Here is a 20,037-nt window from a genome sequence, read left to right as displayed (position 1 = left end):
TGTCCCGGGGGCGGATTTCCCCTGCGAGGCTGCGCGGCCGGGGCGGGGCGGGGCGGTCCTCCGGGGAGGCCGGGCGCCGGGGCGGGGCCGCCGGGCGCCGGGGCGGGGTCGCCGCGCGCAGGAGGAAGGAAGTACCCGCCCGCGCGCTTCCGGGGCCGTGGTAGCTTCGCCTGCGCCCAGCTGCACCATGGGACCGCTACCGCGGACTCTCGAACTCTTCTACGATGTGCTGTCCCCCTATTCCTGGCTGGCCTTCGAGGTGACGCCGGGGGAGCCGCTTCGGCCGGGGCTTGGAGGACGAGGGCAGAGGGAAGGGCGAGCGAAGGGCGTAGGGACCGCAATCTCGTGAAAGTCCTGGCGCTGCCCGACGCGGTTTAGGACAAGCAGATAGAGAGCCAGGCTGAAGGTCACTTTGTTGGTAAACCGGGTACGATCGCTGGCTCCAGGTCGAACCCTTATAGCCTAAGGCAGGGGCTTCCCCCAGTGGTTAAGAAGATGATCAACTTCAGAGAATCAGGATATAAGCCCTCTTCGTAGCCCTCCGATTTCCGTTTGGTGGGTGTGTGTGTGGAGTGAAGAACAGATTAAAAACTGTCCACAGGAGCAAAGGTCCTGGGGTCGATTCCTAACAGTGGAGAGGGTTTTGCCCTTTCAAACCAAACAATTTAGGACGTCCTCATAACCCCTTGTCTGCGCCTGTAGCTTCTGGCTGATGACTGCCGTGAAGCACCCTTCCCCTCCCTCAGCCATTTTCACTCTCTATCTTCGCCCCCGCCCTGCAGGTCCTGTGCCGGTATAAGAACATCTGGAACGTCAGCCTGCAGCTGCGCCCGACCTTAATTGCAGGGATCATGAAAGACAGCGGTATGAAGGCAGCAGCGTTTCCGGCAGGGATTTGAGGGAAGACTGATTGCAAAGGCCCAGGGGAATGGCCCTCCACTGGGTCTTCATATTGGCGGCAGCAGCTAGTAACATGCCCTCTACCTGAAGCCCCGGTAGGGGTCCCCCAGTCCTGGGACCCTTAGGTCGTCCCTCACCAGTGAGCCCAACTTTCTGCTTGCAGGAAACCAGCCGCCAGCTTTGCTTCCCCGCAAAGCCCTATACGTGAAAAATGACGTTAGGCTCCTGGGACAGTATCTCCAGGTTCCCATCCACTTACCCAAGGATTTCTTCTTTGTGATCTTTGAAAAAGGTGAAGAGAGGGGGATGTAGATGGGGCCTCAAGTAGAGAGGAGTGGATTTGGAGATTGCAGGGCCAGAAAGGAGGGGTTCGGGTGATTCCATGAAGTGAAACAAGCCTTGGGAAAACTCAGGATCAGAGTTAAGGGAGCAGAAGGTTTGAGGATGTCAGGGGAGGGAGAGCAGGACAAACGGGTTATCAGAAACGTGGGTGGGAGCCTGAGGGCGTTGGAGCACTGGGCGGTGTCAGAAGCAGGAAAGAGCTGGTCTTCCATGGGGAAACAAGCTAGAGGAGCCCTACCTCTGAGTGCCTCTGTCCCACAGGAAGTTTGACAGCCATGCGCTTCCTCACCATCGTGAAACTGGAGCACCCGGAGTTGCTGGAGAAAGTGTCCAGGGAACTGTGGATGCGCGTCTGGTCACGGGTGAGGGCGGGGCTCTGGGAACCCACTTGCAGGGAGACCCTGGATGATTCGATGACCCTGTCCTAGGCTCAGTCCAGGTCCTGCCTTCCCCATCGTTCACTGACCTAGTGTCCTCCATCACACCCCTCACCTTGTACTGAGTGTCCTCTTTTTTCCAGGACGAAGACATCACGGAGCCTCAGAGCATCCTGGCCGTGAGTGTCCCCACTCCTCCCGTGGGGAGTCTGAGGACAGTTGACCTCCGGGGGCAAAGAGGACATCGTTTTCTTGTTGGGTAGAAGAGGTCATAGTTAGGGGAGAAAGGATCTTTGATAGGCGAAATTACTAAAGGGTTGGAAGTAAGAGGACTCGCGAAAGACTATCCCATGGTTGAAAGAGGAAGTGCACCATTCTACATGGGTAGCACGTATTTGATGCAAGAAGCCAGTGGGAGCGAGGTGTTGAATGTTGGCACCTGCAGATGTGAAGTACTGGCAAGTCTTGGCCCCAAAGACTCCAACACAGACCTCACCATCACATCCAGGAGACTTCAAAAACAGGCTTTAAAAAGACAAAAAGAGGGCTTCCCTGGTGGTGCAGTGGTTGAGAGTCCGCCTGCCGATGCAGGGGACACGGGTTCGTGCCCCGGTCCGGGAAGATCCCACATGCCGTGGAGCGGCTGGGCCCGTGAGCCATGGCCGCTGAGCCTGCGCGTCCGGAGCCTGTGCTCCGCAACGGGAGAGGCCACGGGAGTGAGAGGCCCACGTACCGCAAAAAAAAAAAAAAAAAAAAGACAAAAAGAGATAACTGACTCAAGCCAAAATTACACAGAAGCCTGAGTGAGAAAAATGGAAATAGCTCAAAACGTTAAAATGTGTGCCAGCCATAGATAGGGCTATGAAAAGTAAGTGTTTCTGCAGGATTGAATCGGAAAATTCAACACCATATTTTTTTTTTCCCTTAAGTTTACAAAAGACAGTTGAGGCATATTCAAATGTAATAGATAAAACGACAAGTCACAAAAAAGTTAAACATACAAAGCATGCCAGTGTATCCTTCATGTTTTTATTCTTGCAAAGTCTATGCACAGGCTTGCTTTTTCACTTAATATTTAACAGTCCTTTTCCATGCCATTTAAAACTCTCGGAGAGTATAATTGTTAGTTTCCACATAGCATTCCATTCAGTGCATTTGTTTAGTTAACCACTGCCCTATTATTGAACCCTTGGTCAGAACACAATTCCCTCATGTGGTCAAAGACAACGTCATGGATGACTTTGCATTTCCCAGTCCAGGTCGTGGAGGTCAGGTCCCAGTGGTTGTCAACCCTGGCTGTATATTAAAATCACCTGCGCACCACCGCCCAGAAATTCTGACGTACTTGTACTCAGGGATGACATGCAAACTGGGATTTTCAAAAGCTCCCCCAGGAGATTCTCATATGTGCAGCTAAAGTGAAGAGCCACTGATCCCAGCAAACCCCAAACTGAAGCCTTCAACGTTCTCTTGAAGCCAGACACTCATAGCTGTAGCCGTGTGCCTTGTCCAGAGTCCGCAGGAAATTCTATAGGAATTAGAGCCCAGCCCTTGATTCAGGAGTTCTAAGAAGTAGGAAGGCACGAGCCCCAGACTTACTGTCAGGGGACTCAGACTCTAGCATTGGCTCTGCTACTAACAAGCTCTTCAACACTGACCAAGATATGTACGTTTCTGGACTTCAGGCTTATCTGTTGACAAAGTGGTCGGGAAGCTGGTCTCTAAGATGCCCTCTGGCATTAAATTTCTGCAACTGTGCCTCTGCCACCCACTCTTTCCACCCATCTCATGATTTTGAAGGGAAAAACAGCCCCCGTTGGCAAGGATAGACCTCCACTCATGGGTGGGTAAAGGCATTGCCAGGATAACGTGGGGACACAAAATTTAAAAAACCGTTTTTTTCCTGAGATTCTCCTCCCCCACTAATGCAGACACAGTTGTGTTCCCTACCCCATCCCTTCAGGCTGCAGAGAAGGCTGGCATGTCCACGGGACGAGCCCGGGAACTTCTGGAAAGGGTCTCAACACCACAGGTGAAGAACCAGCTCAAGGAGACCACTGATGCAGCCTGCAAATACGGGGTGAGCAACTCTGTGTGTCCCCAGCCTCAGTGCTGAGGCAGGGTCCCCATGCTCCTGTCCAAAAGCTGCTCACCAACCGTGAGCCCTCCTGGCTCTCCCAGGCCACCCTCACCCTCTCCCTTCCTTTCCCTGGACCCCAGGAAAGGAAGGGAGGGAGCTAGGTGGTGAGAGAGGAGACACAGAGCTCTCCCTAGAGACCCAGAGCCTCTTATCGGACGCCTCTGGCTGCTTTGTGTCTGTGACCTCAGACCAGTATTGACGTGCAGCCTTCAACGGCAGCCCAATAACCACCTGCTCCATCACCCTCCTTCCTGCACGCCGACTGCTTTCTCCAGGCCTTTGGGCTGCCTGTCACTGTGGCCCACCTGGATGATGAAACCTACATGCTGTTTGGCTCTGACCGGATGGAGCTGCTGGCACACCTTCTGGGTAAGTTACAGGTTCATGCTGAGCTGCCCTTGACCCCACCGCTGCGTGATATCAGTTGCCCAGAAGGATGGATTCAGAGCACAAAAAAGAATGTTCTAGGCCCTTCCAGTAATGGAGCCTTATACAGACACAGGTGTGCCTGAGGTGGAATGGGGAGGGGGCCACCTTCTCCCACAGGAGAGAAGGAAGCCTCTGTACCTTGAAGCCAGGCGGAGCTCGTCCTAGAGAACCCCCCGGGGCCTGTGCGGCCAGCCTCTGGCATGATTTTCTCCATCCAGGAGAGAAGTGGATGGGCCCTGTGCCTCCAGCTGCAACTGCCAGACTTTAAGGAAGCCCAGAAGCAGCAGAATTACTGGTATAAAAAAGCAGACTATCTCCTACTCCTCCTCCACCGTGGGGCCCTGGGACTCTGGTTTCCTGTCTCACAGAGGTTCCTCTCCGGCCCTGGGGGATGCCGGCGAGGGGCTCTGCAGTACACCGTCTACCATTATCTCACGGCTGCCATTACTTCTGTGCCTCACGAGTGCCTTTCGAGAGCCCCAAACTCTGCTTCCCACAAAATAAACCTAATGCCATCAGGCACCATATTTCTGGGTCTGTGTCTTCCCTGGTGTTTGTGTGTTCTTGTTCCTGCGATCACACCTGGCCATTCTAGGTGCTTGAGAAGAGCAGCTCACTGTGTGCTCCCAGCCCCCTGCCCACCTTGGGGCAGGTTATGTGGAGGGAGCAGGAAACAGTCCCTCTTTCTCTTCTACAGAAGCTTCCTGAGTCTGTCAGAGACAGAAAACTAAGCCGGATGGATTTTGCCCCTAACCAGTTGGGCACTGTCTTCTGACCAGCCGTGGTGCCTGAGACAGGGCTGGGGCCAGAAGCCCCTGGGGAATGAAGGCTGGAGGGAGCCAGAGCATGACTGAGCTTGCATCCAGATATGTAAACGGGGTCCAGCTACGCTAACCAGGACAAGGCCAGGCAAGGAGACTGGCCGGAGCTGCCATGGCCTGAAGACGTTGCTCATCCCCTTATGGTTCCTTCCCCTCACCCACAAAGCAGATCCCAAGGAAAAGTCAGGCCTTTCTCCCGGCCTATTATGACCCCTGTTCCCTCCCACACAAACCAGTAGCTTTCCCACTCCCCCAGTTATTAATCCAAAGTCCCTGCTCTTTCTGTGCCCACTGTACGATCATCAGAATGCCTTGTGTTTCGATAGGGTCTGGACTTCTTTGTCATCCCAGACTAATGTGGTATAATCTCTTATTGTAGAGGCAGATTTCCCAGTCCTGGCCACTCTTCCTTTAAAGGCTCTAGCATCCTATTTTTCTTTTTCTTTTTTTTAAGAGTAGTACTCTTTTTTTATTCATTCATTCATTCATTCATTTATTTATTGGCTGCGTTGGGTCTTCGCTGCTGCAGGCGGGCTTTCTCTAGTTGCGGCGTACAGGGGCTGCTCTTCGTTGCGGTGCGTGTGCTTTTCTTGTTGAGCACGGGCTCTAGGTGCGTGGGCTTCAGTAGTTGTGGCATGTGGGCTCAGTAGTTGTGGCTCATGGGCTTTAGAGCACAGGCTCAGCAGTTGTGGCGCACGGGCTCAGCTGCTCCGCGGCATGTGGGATCTTCCCGGACCAGGGCTCAAACCCATGTTCCCTGCATTGGCAGGCGGATTCTTAACCACTGCGCCACCAGGGAAGTCCTAGCATCCTATTTTTCTAATCCAATAGAAGAATTTAATCTTCACTGAAGGAATGAGACAATTTCTAGACTAATCCTTAACACGTGTGATCTAGATTTTAATGTCTGAACTTATGCCAAATAGAATAAAAAATGATTATATTAGGGTTTTCCCAAAAAGAATCAATAGGATGTTTATAAATATATAGAAAGATTTATTGTGAGGTATTGGCTCACATGACTGCGGAAGCTGAGGAGTCCCATCATTTGCCATCTGCAAGCTGGATGCCCAGGAAAGCTGGGGTCAGTTCCAGTCCAAGTTCAAAGGCCTGAGAACCAGGAGAGCCAATGTCCGAGGGAAGGAGAAGATGGCTGTCTCCGTTCAAACAGAGCAAATTCTCCCTTCTGCCTTTTTGTGCTCTTCGGGCCCTCAATGGATTGGATGATGAAAACCCGCATTGCTGAGAACCACCTCTTCTACGGATTCAAATGCTAATCTCTTCTGGAAACACCCTCGCAGGCACACCCAGAAATTATGTTTTATCAGCAATTTGGGCATCCGTTAGCACAGTCAACTTGCCACATAAAACTAACCATCACAGCGAGAAAAGGAAAAGCCTCCAAATGCAGCTATATTTTATTTCAGTTAAGGAACACTCTTTTCTATAATTTAAACCGTTTCATGCTTAGTTGCTTCCTCTCCTCTCCTTCTGATCAACAGTTGTAATATAAAATTTGCAATTATGTCAATGCTCAGAATTCAATACTGAACCACTTCCTTGTGTTGTAATTCAAATTCCAAGCTTACCAAATAATGTTCTGCTTCTAAAACACAACTTTTTTAGGTAAAATTCTTTAAAATTATATATATATATATATATATTTTTTTTTTTTTTTGGCTGCATGTGTCTTTGTTGCAGTGCGCCAGCTTCACGGGCTTCTCTCTGATTGTGGTGTGCGGGCTTCTCTCTAGCTATGGCGTGCGGCCTCCAGGGCGCTGTGGGCTCTGTAGTTTGCAGCACGTGGGCTCTCTCGCTGAGGCACGTGAGCTCAGTAGTTGTGGCACGTGGTCTTAGTTTTCCCACGGCAGGTAGGGTCTTAGTTCCCTGACCAGGGATCAAACCCACGTCCCCTGAATTGGAAGGTGGATTCTTTACCACTGGACCACCAGGGAAGTCCCAAAAGTGATATTTTTTTACAGAACCAAAACACAAGTGGTAATTAAAGACAACAAAGTATTGCATGCATGTGGTAAAACAAAAACAAAAAACAGAGCAAGGTGTGAAATGAAAAGTGAAGAGTTCTCCCTTTCCCACTCTTCACTTTTTTGTGTATGCTTTGAGAAATGCCCCTTTTTTTTTTTTTAACACAAATGTCAGGCATAATACAGAGATTCCATATACCCTTCATCCAGTTTCCCCAATGGTGACATCTTGCGTGTCTGGTACAATAACACAACCAGAAAATTGGCATTGATACAATCCATCAACCTCATTCAGATTTCGTCAGTTTGATATGCACACATTTGTGTGTCTGTGTTTAATTCCGTATAATTTTATAACCTGTAGACTCATGTCACCACAACCACAGTCTAGACACAGAATGCTTCCAGCTTAGGGAACCCTCATACTGCCCTTTTCGTAGCTATAGCCACCTCCCTCCCTCCCTCCCCACTTCCCTAACCCTTGGCAACCACGATCTGTTCACATAGTTGTCATTTTACGAGGGCTGTATGAACGGAATCAGATTGGCTTGTTTTCACTCAGCATAACCCCCTGAGGTCCACCCAAGGTACTATGTGTCTCTGTAGTTTGTAGCTTTTTTCTTTTTGTTGCTGAGTCCTGTTCCTTGGTATGGATGTGCCAGTTTGTTTAACCTGTTGAAGGACATTTAAGTTGTTTCCACTTTGGGGCTGAAAAATTTCAAATTCCAGCGTGAGTGTGTTTGTGTGTTTGTGTGTGTGTAGGCTTTCCCACACCAGCAAGCAATTTTCGGATGCCAGCAGGGTTTTCAAGAATTCAACTCCATTCCGACACTATCTACCCGGAGATAGCATTACATTCCACGTGTAAGACCACCCTCCACTTCCAGGTGCAAGTCCAGGTCGTCACCTGTGCTTCTGACAGACTGGTTATAAACCAGAGGTTCCCATGACCCCCTTCTCGGGTTTAATTAATTTGCTAGAACGGCTCACAGAACTCAATAAAACCCATTTACTCACTAGATTACTGATTTATTATAAAAGTATATTAAAGGATATGATTCAAAACCCAGATGAAGAGATACATAGGGCAAGGTCCTGAACAAAGGAGCTTCTGTCCTCATGGAGATGAAGGATACATAGGGTGAGGTCCTGAACAAAGGAGCTTTTGTCCTCTGGAGCTTGGGCACCAGCATGGTGGCACATGGAAGCATCCTGGTCTCCCATTGTGGAAGCTCTCCGAAAATGGGGTTTTTATGGAGACTTCATTACATAGTCATGATTGACTAAATCTCTGGCCAATGGCAATGGATTTAACCTCAAGCTCCTCTCTCCTCCCCAGAAATCAGGGAGTGGAACTGAAAATTCCAACCCTCTAATCACTTGGTTGGTTCTCCTGGCAACCAGGCCCCCCTGATCTTCAGGTGCTTCTAAAAGTCACTTCATTCACAAAAGACACCCTTATCACTGTCAACGCTTAGGAAATTACAAGGCTTTTGGAAGCTGTGAGCCAGGAACTGTGGACTAAAACCACATATATATGAGAAATATATTTTGGTCATCTGAATATCCAAATACGTGTATATAAATGTATATATATATATATATATCTTATCAATCACAATATCACAGGGGCTATCCCAGGTAAAGCTGCCATGAACATGCATGTACAGGTTTGTGTGTGCACATGAATTTTCATTTCTCTGGGGTAGGTGCCCAGGAGTAGTTGCTGAGTCATGTGGTAAGCGAATGTTTAGTGTTGTAAAGAAAGTGCTCGACTTTTCCGGAGTAGCCATACCATTTTCCCTTCACACCGGCAATTCATGAGTGATCCAATTTTTCCACATCCTCACCAGCATTTGGTGTTATTACAATTTCTTATTTTACCTTTTCTGATTGGTGTGTAGTGGTATCTCATTGTAATTTGAATTTCCATTTCCCTAACAATATTGAACATCTTTTTGCCTATGGGGTTGAGTGGGAAGGGGAATGATGGAACTTTCTGGGTGATAGTAATGTTTCCTATCTTGATTGGAGTTTGGGTTACACCAATGTAAATTTTATCAAAACTCATGGAATGGTCCAGTTAAAATCTGTGCAATTCACTGCATGCAAATTTTACTTTAAAAAAAAAGTTAACTGTAAACTAGTATTTAATTCTTGTTACTTTTATGCACGCTGAAGTAGCTAGGTGGAAGTGTGCTGATGTCTGCAGCCTACTTTGAAATGTATCAAAAAATAAGATATATTGATGGATAAAGTGATGGATAGATATGTAATAAAGTATAATGAAATTAGAAGCCCCTCTAATCCTTTTTAACTGTTGAAATGTATACTATGAGTATAGATTATTTTTTTAACTAAAATAATTATCTTTAGTAATCTATATCTTTAAGTTTTATGTTTAAAAAAATTTGTTAATATGGGCTTCCCTGGTGGCGCAGTGGTTGAGAGTCCGCCTGCCGATGCAGGGGACGCGGGTTCGTGCCCCGGTCCGGGAGGATCCCGTGTGCCGCAGAGCAGCTGGGCCCGTGAGCCACGGCCGCTGGGCCTGCGCGTCCAGAGTCTGTGCTCTGCAACGGGAGAGGCCACAACAGTGAGAGGACCGCGTACAGCAAAAAAAAAAAAAAAAAAAAAGTGTTAATATCCACACATTGATACTTTCACACATTGATACTATCTCAGATACTGTGTTTAATCATTAACTCTTGGGCTTCCCTGGCGGCGCAGTGGTTGAGAGTCCGCCTGCCGATGCAGGGGACACGGGTTCGTACCCCGGTCCAGGAAGATCCCACATGCCGCGGAGCGGCTGGGCCTGTGAGCCATGGCCGCTGAGCCTGCGCGTCCGGAGCCTGTGCTCCGCAACGGGAGAGGCCACAACAGTGAGAGGCCCCCGTACCGCAAAACAAAACTAAACTAAGCTAAACTAAATCATTAGCTCTTTCATACAGCGTGTCAGGCTGTCATCTTTCTATCCACCTCAGAAAATCCTGGAGACCAAGATCAAAAGTGTTACATTTCCTGCATAGAGATTAGCAGAGGACGATGTACAATGTAAGTTACAAACAAGTGCTCCACAGTGAAATCCAGTCCCTGTGACAGGATGGTGGCCCTGTTGGTGGGTCCCTGGTGTGGCCATTACACTCAGACTTTGGCTGTAGCTCCTGGGTCATAGCCGGGCTGCAGGAGCGGGGTGGGAAAGGGGTGATAAGCTTGGGCTTATTTTCACCAATTTACAAATTAGAAACTGAAGCCCAGAAAGGTTAAGTACTTACCCAAGGTCACACAGTTAAGTGGTAGAGCTGAGATTTGAAACCTGGCTTGGCCATCTCCAAAAAATATGTGATTAACCACAATACAGCCCTATTATCTCATGTATGGGGACACAGTTATGGGGGACACTGTTGCCACTACCTGTAGAATTTTCTAATAAAAACAATGCTTTTTGTTCCTTGGCAAAAACCACACTCAGTTTCTTAAATTTCAGGGTTGCTTTTTGTGGCATAGTGCTGAATACCTGACAGCACTGAACACCATTGTTCACTCAGTTCATTCCCAGTGAGCTTTGTACAATGTTACAACTAGCTGGTGAGGGTAATATTTATCCTTACATACTCGAGGATTCTTTGAAAGCATTTCCGTCCCCAAAATAGCAATGTTTCTGATTTACTTCCTGTTATATCATTTAACCACCTTCCCTACCCATTTGGAGGAGCTGTAAGGCAACTAACACAGAAGAAAAAACCCTCAACAGAGTTAAAAGATCAAGATTCTGAGTTTGATTCTAACTAAACAAATCATGGGCTTTCTCTGAGCTGGTTTCCTCCTCTGTAACATGAAAATGATAATCAGATTTACCCCACGATTGTTATTAAGGATCAAATGAGATTGTGAATGTGGACCAAATTGTTTCTACCACCAACACTGTGTTAGAAGAAGTCACGTGCACATGAGGCTTCTAAGAGCTGTTCAGTTAAAATGTTACTTTTTATAATCAGTCTTAATTAGCTCATAAAAGATGAGCATCCTGATAGAGACTACAATCTTAATTTCCTAATCTTGCTTTATAGGCCAATAACCTTATTTTATCTTCTGATATTCTCTTTTGCTACCTGAAAATCAGTTTTTTCTTAAGACGACAAACAATGGGGGAAATGGCATCTAACCACTCCTCCAGGGAAGACCAGGGCAACAATCTTAGAATGTCATAGGTGTTGTGTTAAATTAGGCAGCCAAAAAAAAAAGTGTTAAGAGTTGGATGACATAGTGGTTAAGAGCCAGTGCTCTGGACTGGGACTGTGGGTTCAAATCTTGACCCACCCTCGATTAGCTATGTATTTTTCTCAAGTCTCTGACCTCACCTACAAAATGATATAATAACTACCCCTTATTACATTATATTTTAAGTTACCTAATTTGTGTAAAGCATTTAGCACAATGAGCAGTACGTACAAAACACTCCACACATGTTGGCTGTAAGTATAAAACAGATCCAGAGTCAGAAACACAAAACCACAGAAATCTGGAGACACAGCAGCACACAGCGGTAGACACCCGTGACCCTTCCCAGGAAGTCTGTGGATTATCTGCACTTCTCCCTTTTCCCCTGACCACCCACTTCCCTGCACCATTATCCTCCAAGATGAGGCAGTGTGGTAGACCAGCCAAGAGGAGAGTTCCAACCTCTAGCCAGGTGCTTTGTGGGAAGCTGGCAAGTAGAAAGCGGAAAGACAATTGAATTAAGTGGTGAATTCATATTCTGCTAAGGATACTAAGTTGATAAAGAAAAAAGGAAAGTAAAAACTTGGGGAAGGAGTTTGGCCACATGCATTCAGGGCAATAAAAACTTTCACCATGCTTGTCTCAGTAATGACATCTTTTAGAATTCAGCTGGAGGAAATAACCCCAAAAGAAGGAAAAACTACACCCAAGAAGATAGAATTATATATATATATATAAAAATTTTTTTTTTTTTTGGCTGCTTTGGGTCTTCTTTGCTGCGCACGGGCTTTTCTCTAGTTGTGGCGAGTGGGGGATACTCTTCCGCTGTGGTGCGCAGGCTTCTCACTGCGGTGGCTTCTCTTGTTGTGGAGCACCATGAGCTCTAGGCACGCGGGCTCAGTAGTTGTGGCACACGGGCTTCAGTAGTTGTGGCTCATGGGCTTAGTTGCTCCGTGGCACGTGGGATCTTCCCAGACCAGGGCTCGAACACGTGTCCCCTGCATTGGTAGGTGGATTCTTAACCACTGTGCCACCAGGGAAGCCCAGAATTATATTTTTTGTTGTGCGTTTTTTTTTTCTTTTTTCAGAATTATATTTTTTAAACAGCTTTATAGAGGTACAATTCACCCCTTTAAAGTGTAAAATTCAATGCGTTGTGGGGTATTTTTGGTATATTCACAGAGTTGTACAAGCATCATTACTACCTAATTAGAAAACATTTTCATTAACCCAAAGCAATAAATCCATTCACAGTTACTTCCTATTCCTCCCTCTCTCCAGCCCTTAGCAACCACTAATCTATTTTTTTGTCTCTTAAAGCATTAATTTTGATGACCAAGAGGAAAAAAAAAGAAAAATTGAATAAAATAAACTCAATGTTATTGAATAACATAATATAAAGGTCTGTTAAATTATGGTATATCCATTCAATAAAATATTATCTTATTGGCTGTTAGAAATTACTACAAGAAAAACTATATCAAAAGGCAATTCTGTTACAATGTTAAAAGTTTTTTTAAAGATAACAAAATGGTGAACATACTCTGATCTCAACTAGAGTATATTCTGGTTTGTGTGTGAACAGACTGGAAGAAATGTATAGAAATTTTAAGTGGCCATGTTAGGGTAATGAGATTGTGGACACTTTTTTCTTTAGCCTTTAAATATTTTTTAACATTTTATATTTTTTAAAAAATGGAATTTTTAGAAAATCTATTTAAAATTATTGAAATAGAGAATATATTGTAGGGCACAGCCAGACAGCAGTCCAGCCCCTATGATTTGGATCCAGTTCTTACTTAACAAATCTCTCTAGTGCAGGCTCCTTCTAGCAACCAAGAGCCTTAAGCTACAAAGGTCCCACCTCACCCAGGCTGCATGACTTTTCACACTGTAGACTTTCAGGCCTTCACCCTTTGGCCCTCTTACCTCTCAGCCGACACTCCCCAAACCCCCCAGAGCTCACTCCTTAACTAAGCCTATCATTGCATACCAGTGACTCTTGGCCAATTTCCTTCTATTAATATATTCACTGTAGGTCCTTCTGATCCCAGCCATACTTTCTCCTTATGAGCTGAATAGTAAGAAAATTGGTGGAAACAAGATATTCATCCCTCAGTATTGATAAGGGATTGGTTCCAGGACCCCCAAATGCGATGAATGTGGAAAAGCCTTCATTCAAAGCTCACATCTCATTGGATATCATAGAGTACACACTGGAGTGAAACCCTACAAATGCTCAAAATCTGAGGATGCTCAAGTCCCTTATATAAAATGGTGTAGTATTTGCATACAACCCAGCACATCCTCCTGTACACTTTAAAACCATCTCTATGGGGCTTCCCTGGTGGCGCAACGGTTGAGTGTCTGCCTGCCAATGCAGGGAACACGGGTTCGAGCCCTGGTCTGGGAGGATCCCACATGCCGCGGAGCAACTAGGCCCGTGAGCCACAACTACTGAGCCTGCGCGTCTGGGGCCTGTGCTCCGCAACAAGAGAGGCCGCGATAGTGAGAGGCCCGCGCACCGCGATGAAGAGTGGTCCCCACTTGCCACAACTAGAGAAAGCCCTCGCACAGAAACGAAGACCCAACACAGCAAAAATAAATTAATTAATGAATAAACTCCTACCCCCCACATCTTCAAAAAAAAAAACAAACCATCTCTATGTTACTTATAATACCCAACAATGTAAATGATTTGTAATAGCTGTAAATACAATATAAATGTTATATAAACAGTTGCCAGCACTCAGCAAATTCAAGTTTCGCTTGTTGGAACTTTCTAGATTTTTTTTCTTTATGAATATTTTCTATGTGAGGTGGGATGAATGTGAGTCAATGCGGAACCCGCAGATTTAAAGGGCCAGCTGCAACTGAAACCATGCCCCTCAGACTGGGATTCGAACCCATGCAGCTGGGACTCAAACCCGGCCAGAACCCACAGTCTTCCAACTGAGATCACACACCTGGTTTCAGGACTTAATGAAGCTCCGTTCTTGATGTCTCATCGCAGAAAGAATTCAGTGAGAGACAAACGGATAGATAAGAAGTGGATTTATTTAGAGAGAAACACACTCCATAGACTGTGGGCCATCTCAGAAGGTGAGAAAGGCCCCAGGGTATGGGGCTGTCAGTTTTTGTAGGGGTGGGTAATTTCCTAGGCTAATGAGTGGGAGGAGTATTCCAGCTATTTTGGGAAGGGGCGGGGATTTCCAGGCATTGGGCCACCGCCCACTTTTTGATCCTTACGGTGGGTCTCGGAACTGTCATGGCGCCTGTGGGTGGTGTCATTTAGCTTGCTGATGTGTTACAGTGAGTGTATCGTGAGGCTCAGGTCTAGTGGAAGTTGACTTGTCCGCCATCTTGGACCCATTTGGTTCTAATCAGTCTATGTCACGTCCTCGGGCTATGTCATGCTTTCAAAGGTTGTGCCCTGACCCCTTCCCTCCGGTTTCATAACAACCAGCTCTCCTCCTCTTAGTAAGTCCAAGCTCCCTGTGCTCGCCACACGATGGGCCAACAAATCGGGAGGCAAGGAGTTGAGGCAAGGAACACGACTTTATTCGGAAAGCCGGTAGACCGAGAAGATGGCGGACTAGGGTCCCCCCAAAAAACATCTTATTGGGATCTGGATGCCAGTTTCTTTTGTAGAATCAGAGAGGGAAGTAAAGTAAAAAGGTAGAATAGAGAGAGAGAGGCGGGGAGGAAGTAAAGTAAAAAGGACTATCAGTCTCGCAAAACATCGCTTGGAATGGCCAGCCTCGGGGAGGGGATGTGTTGATTTCTTCTCTCTCGCAGCCATTCACAGGTGGGTAGGGTTCCCAGAGGCAGGCCATTATGTATGATTATAATAACAAAAGCAATGAGAAAGGCTAAAGTCAAAGAAACAGATCCCACACGGAGTCAAAATTGGCTCTCTTCCCTGTTACACTCCCACCCTGCATTCCCACTTCCTAGAGAGACACGGCTCATTTAGACTATCATAGCCTTCCTGTTACGTCGATCACCTCCCTCTCCGTTGTCAGTCTGGGGCAGAGAATCGACACTGACACCCCACCACTACTTACACACACAACCCCAGGCACACTCACTCTCATCCATGTCATTTCTGTTCTCCTCCTCTCTCTTCCGCACCCCCCCAACTCCACACATCCTCCGCTGCAGTAGCCCTGGCTGTGCCCCAGGACTGCTACCCCTTTGGTTTGTCCACTAGTAACATTCTGAAGGCACAGAGTCCAGCCCCGTCTCAAGAACAAAGTACGCCTCCAGCACCTGCCTCACCCAGACTTACTACTAGATCCATAACTGAAAAGAGTGGGTTCCAGATCCCCAGTGTGTGGTGAGCCCAGGTGGAACGGAAGCCTTCCAATGAGAGCACTCAGCTGTGTTCAGGGAGCACCTACCACGTGTCAGGAACTGTGTTAGCTTCAAAGATTCAGGATGGTTGACACTACTCACCTTGAGAAGCTCACAACAGAAGTGTTGCCCAACACAGGTTCGCTTGTCGGCTCCACAGTGAGGCCCAAGAAGCCCAAACGTCAGCGTTTGGGGCAGAGAAAAGTTATTGCCAGGGCTGTGCAAGAAGAAAGAGCAGCACTTGCTCAAAAGACCTGAACTCCCCGATGGTTTGGGGGAAGAGTTTTCAAAGGCAAAATATGAGGTGAGGGCTGTGAGGTGTGCGACCTTCCTCTGATTGGTTGGTGGTAAGGTAACAGGGCGGTGCTCCAGGAATTCTGTGCACAGCCTGAAGTTACCATCCTCCACCTGGGAGGAGGCCTTAGCTCCGGTAGAAGAACTCAAGGGTATGTTGTCACTATATCCCTTGAGGAGGAACCGGGACTTGGCTTTATCGCAGAACTATTGTTTCCTGACTGCTCCTCCACGGTGTCCACATTGCCTTCCTTCCGTAATTAGAAACTGTTTAAATCTGCCCTTTGAAACTCAGGGAAAGTCTCGGAGGCTAAAGGCTTTTTCCTACCAACAAGAAACAGGGGACCCAGAAAGGCTTTTGTACCCAGGAGGGCTCCTCAGGGTCCTGCTCAGTTTCAGAAGGAAGGTGTGTAAACAGAACGTCACTATATAGCAGGAAAAGGTGTGGGCAGGGGAGGAAGGAACGCCGTGCAGACGCAGTGGAGACAGTCTCTGCAGCAGGCGTCACCTCGGAGGTGGCCCGTGAAGAATCAAGAGTTAACTGGGCCAAGAAGCATACACAACACGTCTTACAGGTCTGCAGAAAACAAGGAACTTACAGAAATGGTACTTTGGCAGCAGAAGTAGGACACATCATTCCATGTCCACGGTAGTGCTTACGGTGTGCAAAGCACTGCGTGATCCGCAGAGATCAAATAAACCGTGGCCTCTGCTCCCAGGCACAAAACGTATTACCTAAATATAATGCAATCTGCTCGGAATACCAAGCGCATTGAGAAGAAGGGAGAAGAAATGTAAATTTCACTCTGGGCCGAAGTACAAACATCACTGGGGGTGAGTTTGGGGAGGACTCTCTTTAGGGTGCTGTAGGGGATGGGTGGAGTAAATAAGAGGCAGAAAAATCAAGGTGGGGCAGTAGTAGGAGTTCAGCCTTCAGCAGAAAGGGGGAGGAGGAATCTCGCGCAGGATTGGGGCAGAAAAGTGGGTGGAACCAGTGGGCGCCACCCCGTCTCCTCCTCCCAAACCCCCCCTACAACCTACCTACCTTGCAGTCTGGTGAGACAGGTGAGGGAGGAACTCCTAACGCTGGTAAGAGGGGCAGGAGGGTCGTGGCTTTGGGGCTGGCATGTAAGGAGGCGGTCTGGCCCCTTTGTAGAATCGGCGACTCCTTCCTCTGCAGAGCTCAGGGAACTCCTGACAGGCTGGCTGGGGGTAGTGGCTGCCTAGGTGCTGCTGTTGTGTTGCAGGGGGATGAAAAGGCTTCTCCCCACCAGCCTCCCAGCCCCTGTGCTAATAACTCCAGGCAGGAAACTTGAAATCCGAGTTTACCGAGTGAGGGCCGGTAGAGAGCGGGGGACCGTGACAGCCATGGGGCACGGAGAGGTCAAGAATCATCTGGGCCTCTGTCCATTGCCCTAGACCTCTATCGCCTTAGACCTCTGTCTGTAAGATTCTCAGGTAGTTGTGTCCTGTGGCTTTGTTGTGTCTTTGTGCACTTTCTCCCTCCAACTGGAGCGTGGGGCTGACGGGAGCAAATGGGAAGACGGGGTCAAACAGGGTAAGTGGCGCCCTACAAGGTCAGACTGAGGGACTCAGACTGGGCAGGTGGGGGGTGGACGTTCGTTGCAAGCAATAATAAAGGGCGGGGCCCGCCTATCACCTGGATTCCAGAGATGCCGTGAGTCCTGAGGCCCCAGGCAGGGCCTGCCTAGGACTGGATCCTGGAATGGGTAGAAATACAGAGACGGAAGGGAGACCATAGGGAAGAAGTTAAAAGTAAGGAACGTAGGGCTCTGACATAGTAAACTCACATGAGGGCTGGGAGTCAGAACTTCCGGGCTGGTTCCTGGCTATTCCACACATACTGATACCCTGGGACAACAGTGTGATCCTAGAGAGAATCCCAGAGCTGAAGGGGACCCTGCAGATCACTTCTTTGGGCCCTTTATTTGATTTGAGATAGAAGAAACAAACCCAAACAAAGGTGTCTGATATGCTTACTTTGAAATCTAACCTAGCGGTGATGCCAATTGCTAGTTTAGACACAACAGCTGTGTGTCTTTTTGCAGGAGCCTGGGGAGGGGCCATGGTGCCAAGCCAATTCTGGGGGACTCTGGAGAAGCCGCTTCTCTTCCTGTGTTGCACCTCCTTCCTCCTGGGGCTGGCTTTGCTGGGGATACGGCCGGACATCGCCCCTGTTGCTTATTTCTTTCTCACCTTGGGTGGCTTCTTTTTGTTGGCCTGCCTCCTGGCCTGTGTTTTGGAATGGGGGTCTCGATCAGTGCAGACCGAGAGCCCAGGGGCCTCAAGCAATGCACGGTGAGTTAAGGGGTGGGCAGGATTGGAGGATTACATGTGGACCCATTCTCCCTGTGTCCCTCTAGACTTTAGGCGGACAGCCTCTGCTTTCCCCCTGTCACTGGTATCAGGGTCAGGGGCTAGTGGAGGGGTCTTTTGCTGGTAGAAGATAGAAAAGGGAAAAAAGGCTTCTTTCAGGAAGGCACTAATGACCTTATTTCTCCCCCGCCCCCTTCAGGGACAATGAAGCCTTTGAGGTGCCAACCTATGAAGAGGCCACAGTGTTGGAATCACAGTGCCACCCCCCAGGGGCGGATCAACCACCCTCCTACACCAGTGTTGTAATCCCCCCAGAACTTGAGGTGAGACAGCCTAGCCATCCAGAGGAGCCCAGGAGAGCCAGACTGGACAGGCGAGTAGGCTCAGAGGGGTCTGTGATCTCAGGAAGCCCTGGAAGACCTCCAGTCAGCCTGCGGCTTCGGGGACCACGAGTTGCGTCCACTGTTCCTGATCTGCAGAGCTTGTGGGCGCCCCCCAAATTGGAACCTCTTACTCCACCCCCTGCCTACGATGTCAGCTTTGGTCACCTCGATGATGATGTTTTCTATGGAAACAACTGGACACCCCACTAAAGGACTTTCCCAGGATATGTCGTCTTTCTGCACCAGACCCAGTCATTCATTCGAACAGTGCTTCCCAGTGCCTGTTATGTGTCAGGAACTGCGTCTCCACCTGGATGTCACAAATGATGACTTTAACCCAGAGGGGAGTGAGGCTATGGTGAGCCCTTCCCAGTTTTACAGTGGCACATCCCAGGGATGTAGGCGGCACAATTTGAGTCTTCAGGCAATATTCAGTGACCTACCCCATACCTGGTATTTCCAGAGTTAGACTGAGGGTGAGATGAGGAGATTCCAGAGAATCTAGTGAAGGAAGAAAAGAAACAATATCTGAGTGACAGCTCTGTTGCTTCTGTTCCAGGTGCTTTGCCTCTATTAGATCACAAAAATGAGGTATTATTGTCCTCATTTGAAAAACGAGGATCCTAAGGGTCAGAAAAAATTGATAATTTGCACAGGGGCACACTGCTAGTAAATAACACACAAATGTCTTAAATTCTGCTCTTCTGATCCCATAGCCCTTGTGTTTTCAATACAAGGCAACAGAAGCCAGTTCATGCACATATCTCTCAATTTCTGTCTTGGTCAATGGCTGGTGAGGGGTAGAAGACTTCGTGTAGACAGAATGGGGGACCAGCTGTGTCTGCAGACAGGGAGTGCTGAGTGGGACCAGGAGTGTGCCCAGCCTCCTAGAGGAGCAGAGCTGATCAAAACTGTGATGGCCCCTGCTCCAGATGGGAAATTCCTGCCCCGGGGGGCTAGACAGCAGTCCCCAGTGCAGGATCCCATCCTATCTAGAAGCAGTGGAGTAAACTGCCCCAGGGGTAGGGACATCTGATTCTGAGGATGGGTGGATATGATGGTCAGAAAAGAGAAAACCCGAGGTCCTTTGCGAGGGGTGGTGGAGCATCTAAGGATCCCTCTTGCATCATCTATTATGAAGCACTGGAAACACTTGCACTGTCTGCAGTAGCTTCAGCCTCACCCCTGCGCCTGACCCCGCTGGGTTTTACCCGAGGACCCCCTGCCCTGTTTCCTCAGATCCAAACAGAACACCAGCTTCTCTAATCATGTGCTGTGCCTGTGATGCAGGTTGGAGCCAACCATCGCTGACCCACGCTCATTCTTTACGCGGGTATCTGTCTAGCGCCTTCTAGTTCTGTCCTTGTCCTCCTTACCCTGGTTCCAACAGTTAACTTTAATAAAGTGAAAAGCCCGGCCACACCCATCTCCATACAGTTCTTGCAACAGGCGGGT

General features: G+C 48.2%; 2 protein-coding genes across 6 annotated transcripts; both read left to right on the top strand.

Annotated features, from left to right (window-relative positions):
- The first annotated feature begins 122 nt into the window (after window positions 1–122).
- Window positions 123–4,713, top strand: GSTK1 (glutathione S-transferase kappa 1). 2 transcript variants are annotated; one of them, XM_082661886.1, is made up of 8 exons: window positions 123–259; window positions 783–864; window positions 1,064–1,192; window positions 1,504–1,604; window positions 1,763–1,798; window positions 3,583–3,699; window positions 4,035–4,128; window positions 4,407–4,713. In XM_082661886.1, exons 1-8 carry the CDS (start codon window positions 188–190, stop codon window positions 4,454–4,456), a joined length of 681 nt encoding a protein of 226 aa, XP_082518012.1. In that variant the 5' UTR covers window positions 123–187; the 3' UTR covers window positions 4,457–4,713. The 2 variants fall into 2 exon arrangements, with proteins under 2 accessions (XP_082518012.1, XP_082518013.1); XM_082661887.1 differs by lacking the exon at window positions 1,064–1,192.
- Window positions 4,714–16,585: 11,872 nt separating this feature from the next.
- Window positions 16,586–19,994, top strand: TMEM139 (transmembrane protein 139; the record flags this gene model as incomplete). Of its 4 annotated transcripts, none has more annotated exons than XM_082661854.1 (3): window positions 16,586–16,696; window positions 17,932–18,181; window positions 18,399–19,994. In XM_082661854.1, 2 exons carry the CDS (start codon window positions 17,949–17,951, stop codon window positions 18,790–18,792), a joined length of 627 nt encoding a protein of 208 aa, XP_082517980.1. In that variant the 3' UTR covers window positions 18,793–19,994. The 4 variants fall into 4 exon arrangements, 3 of the variants coding, with proteins under 3 accessions (XP_082517980.1, XP_082517979.1, XP_082517978.1); XM_082661853.1 differs by lacking the exon at window positions 16,586–16,696 and adding an exon at window positions 16,928–16,951; XR_014297206.1 differs by lacking the exons at window positions 16,586–16,696; window positions 17,932–18,181 and adding an exon at window positions 16,914–16,951 and having other exon boundaries at window positions 18,399–18,537.
- Window positions 19,995–20,037: the final 43 nt, after the last annotated feature.

The sequence above is a fragment of the Grampus griseus genome, assembly GCF_964374135.1.
Source record: "Grampus griseus genome assembly, chromosome: 9".
Taxonomy (NCBI): Eukaryota; Metazoa; Chordata; class Mammalia; order Artiodactyla; family Delphinidae; genus Grampus; species Grampus griseus.
This window is presented reverse-complemented; position numbering and strand designations above follow the sequence as displayed.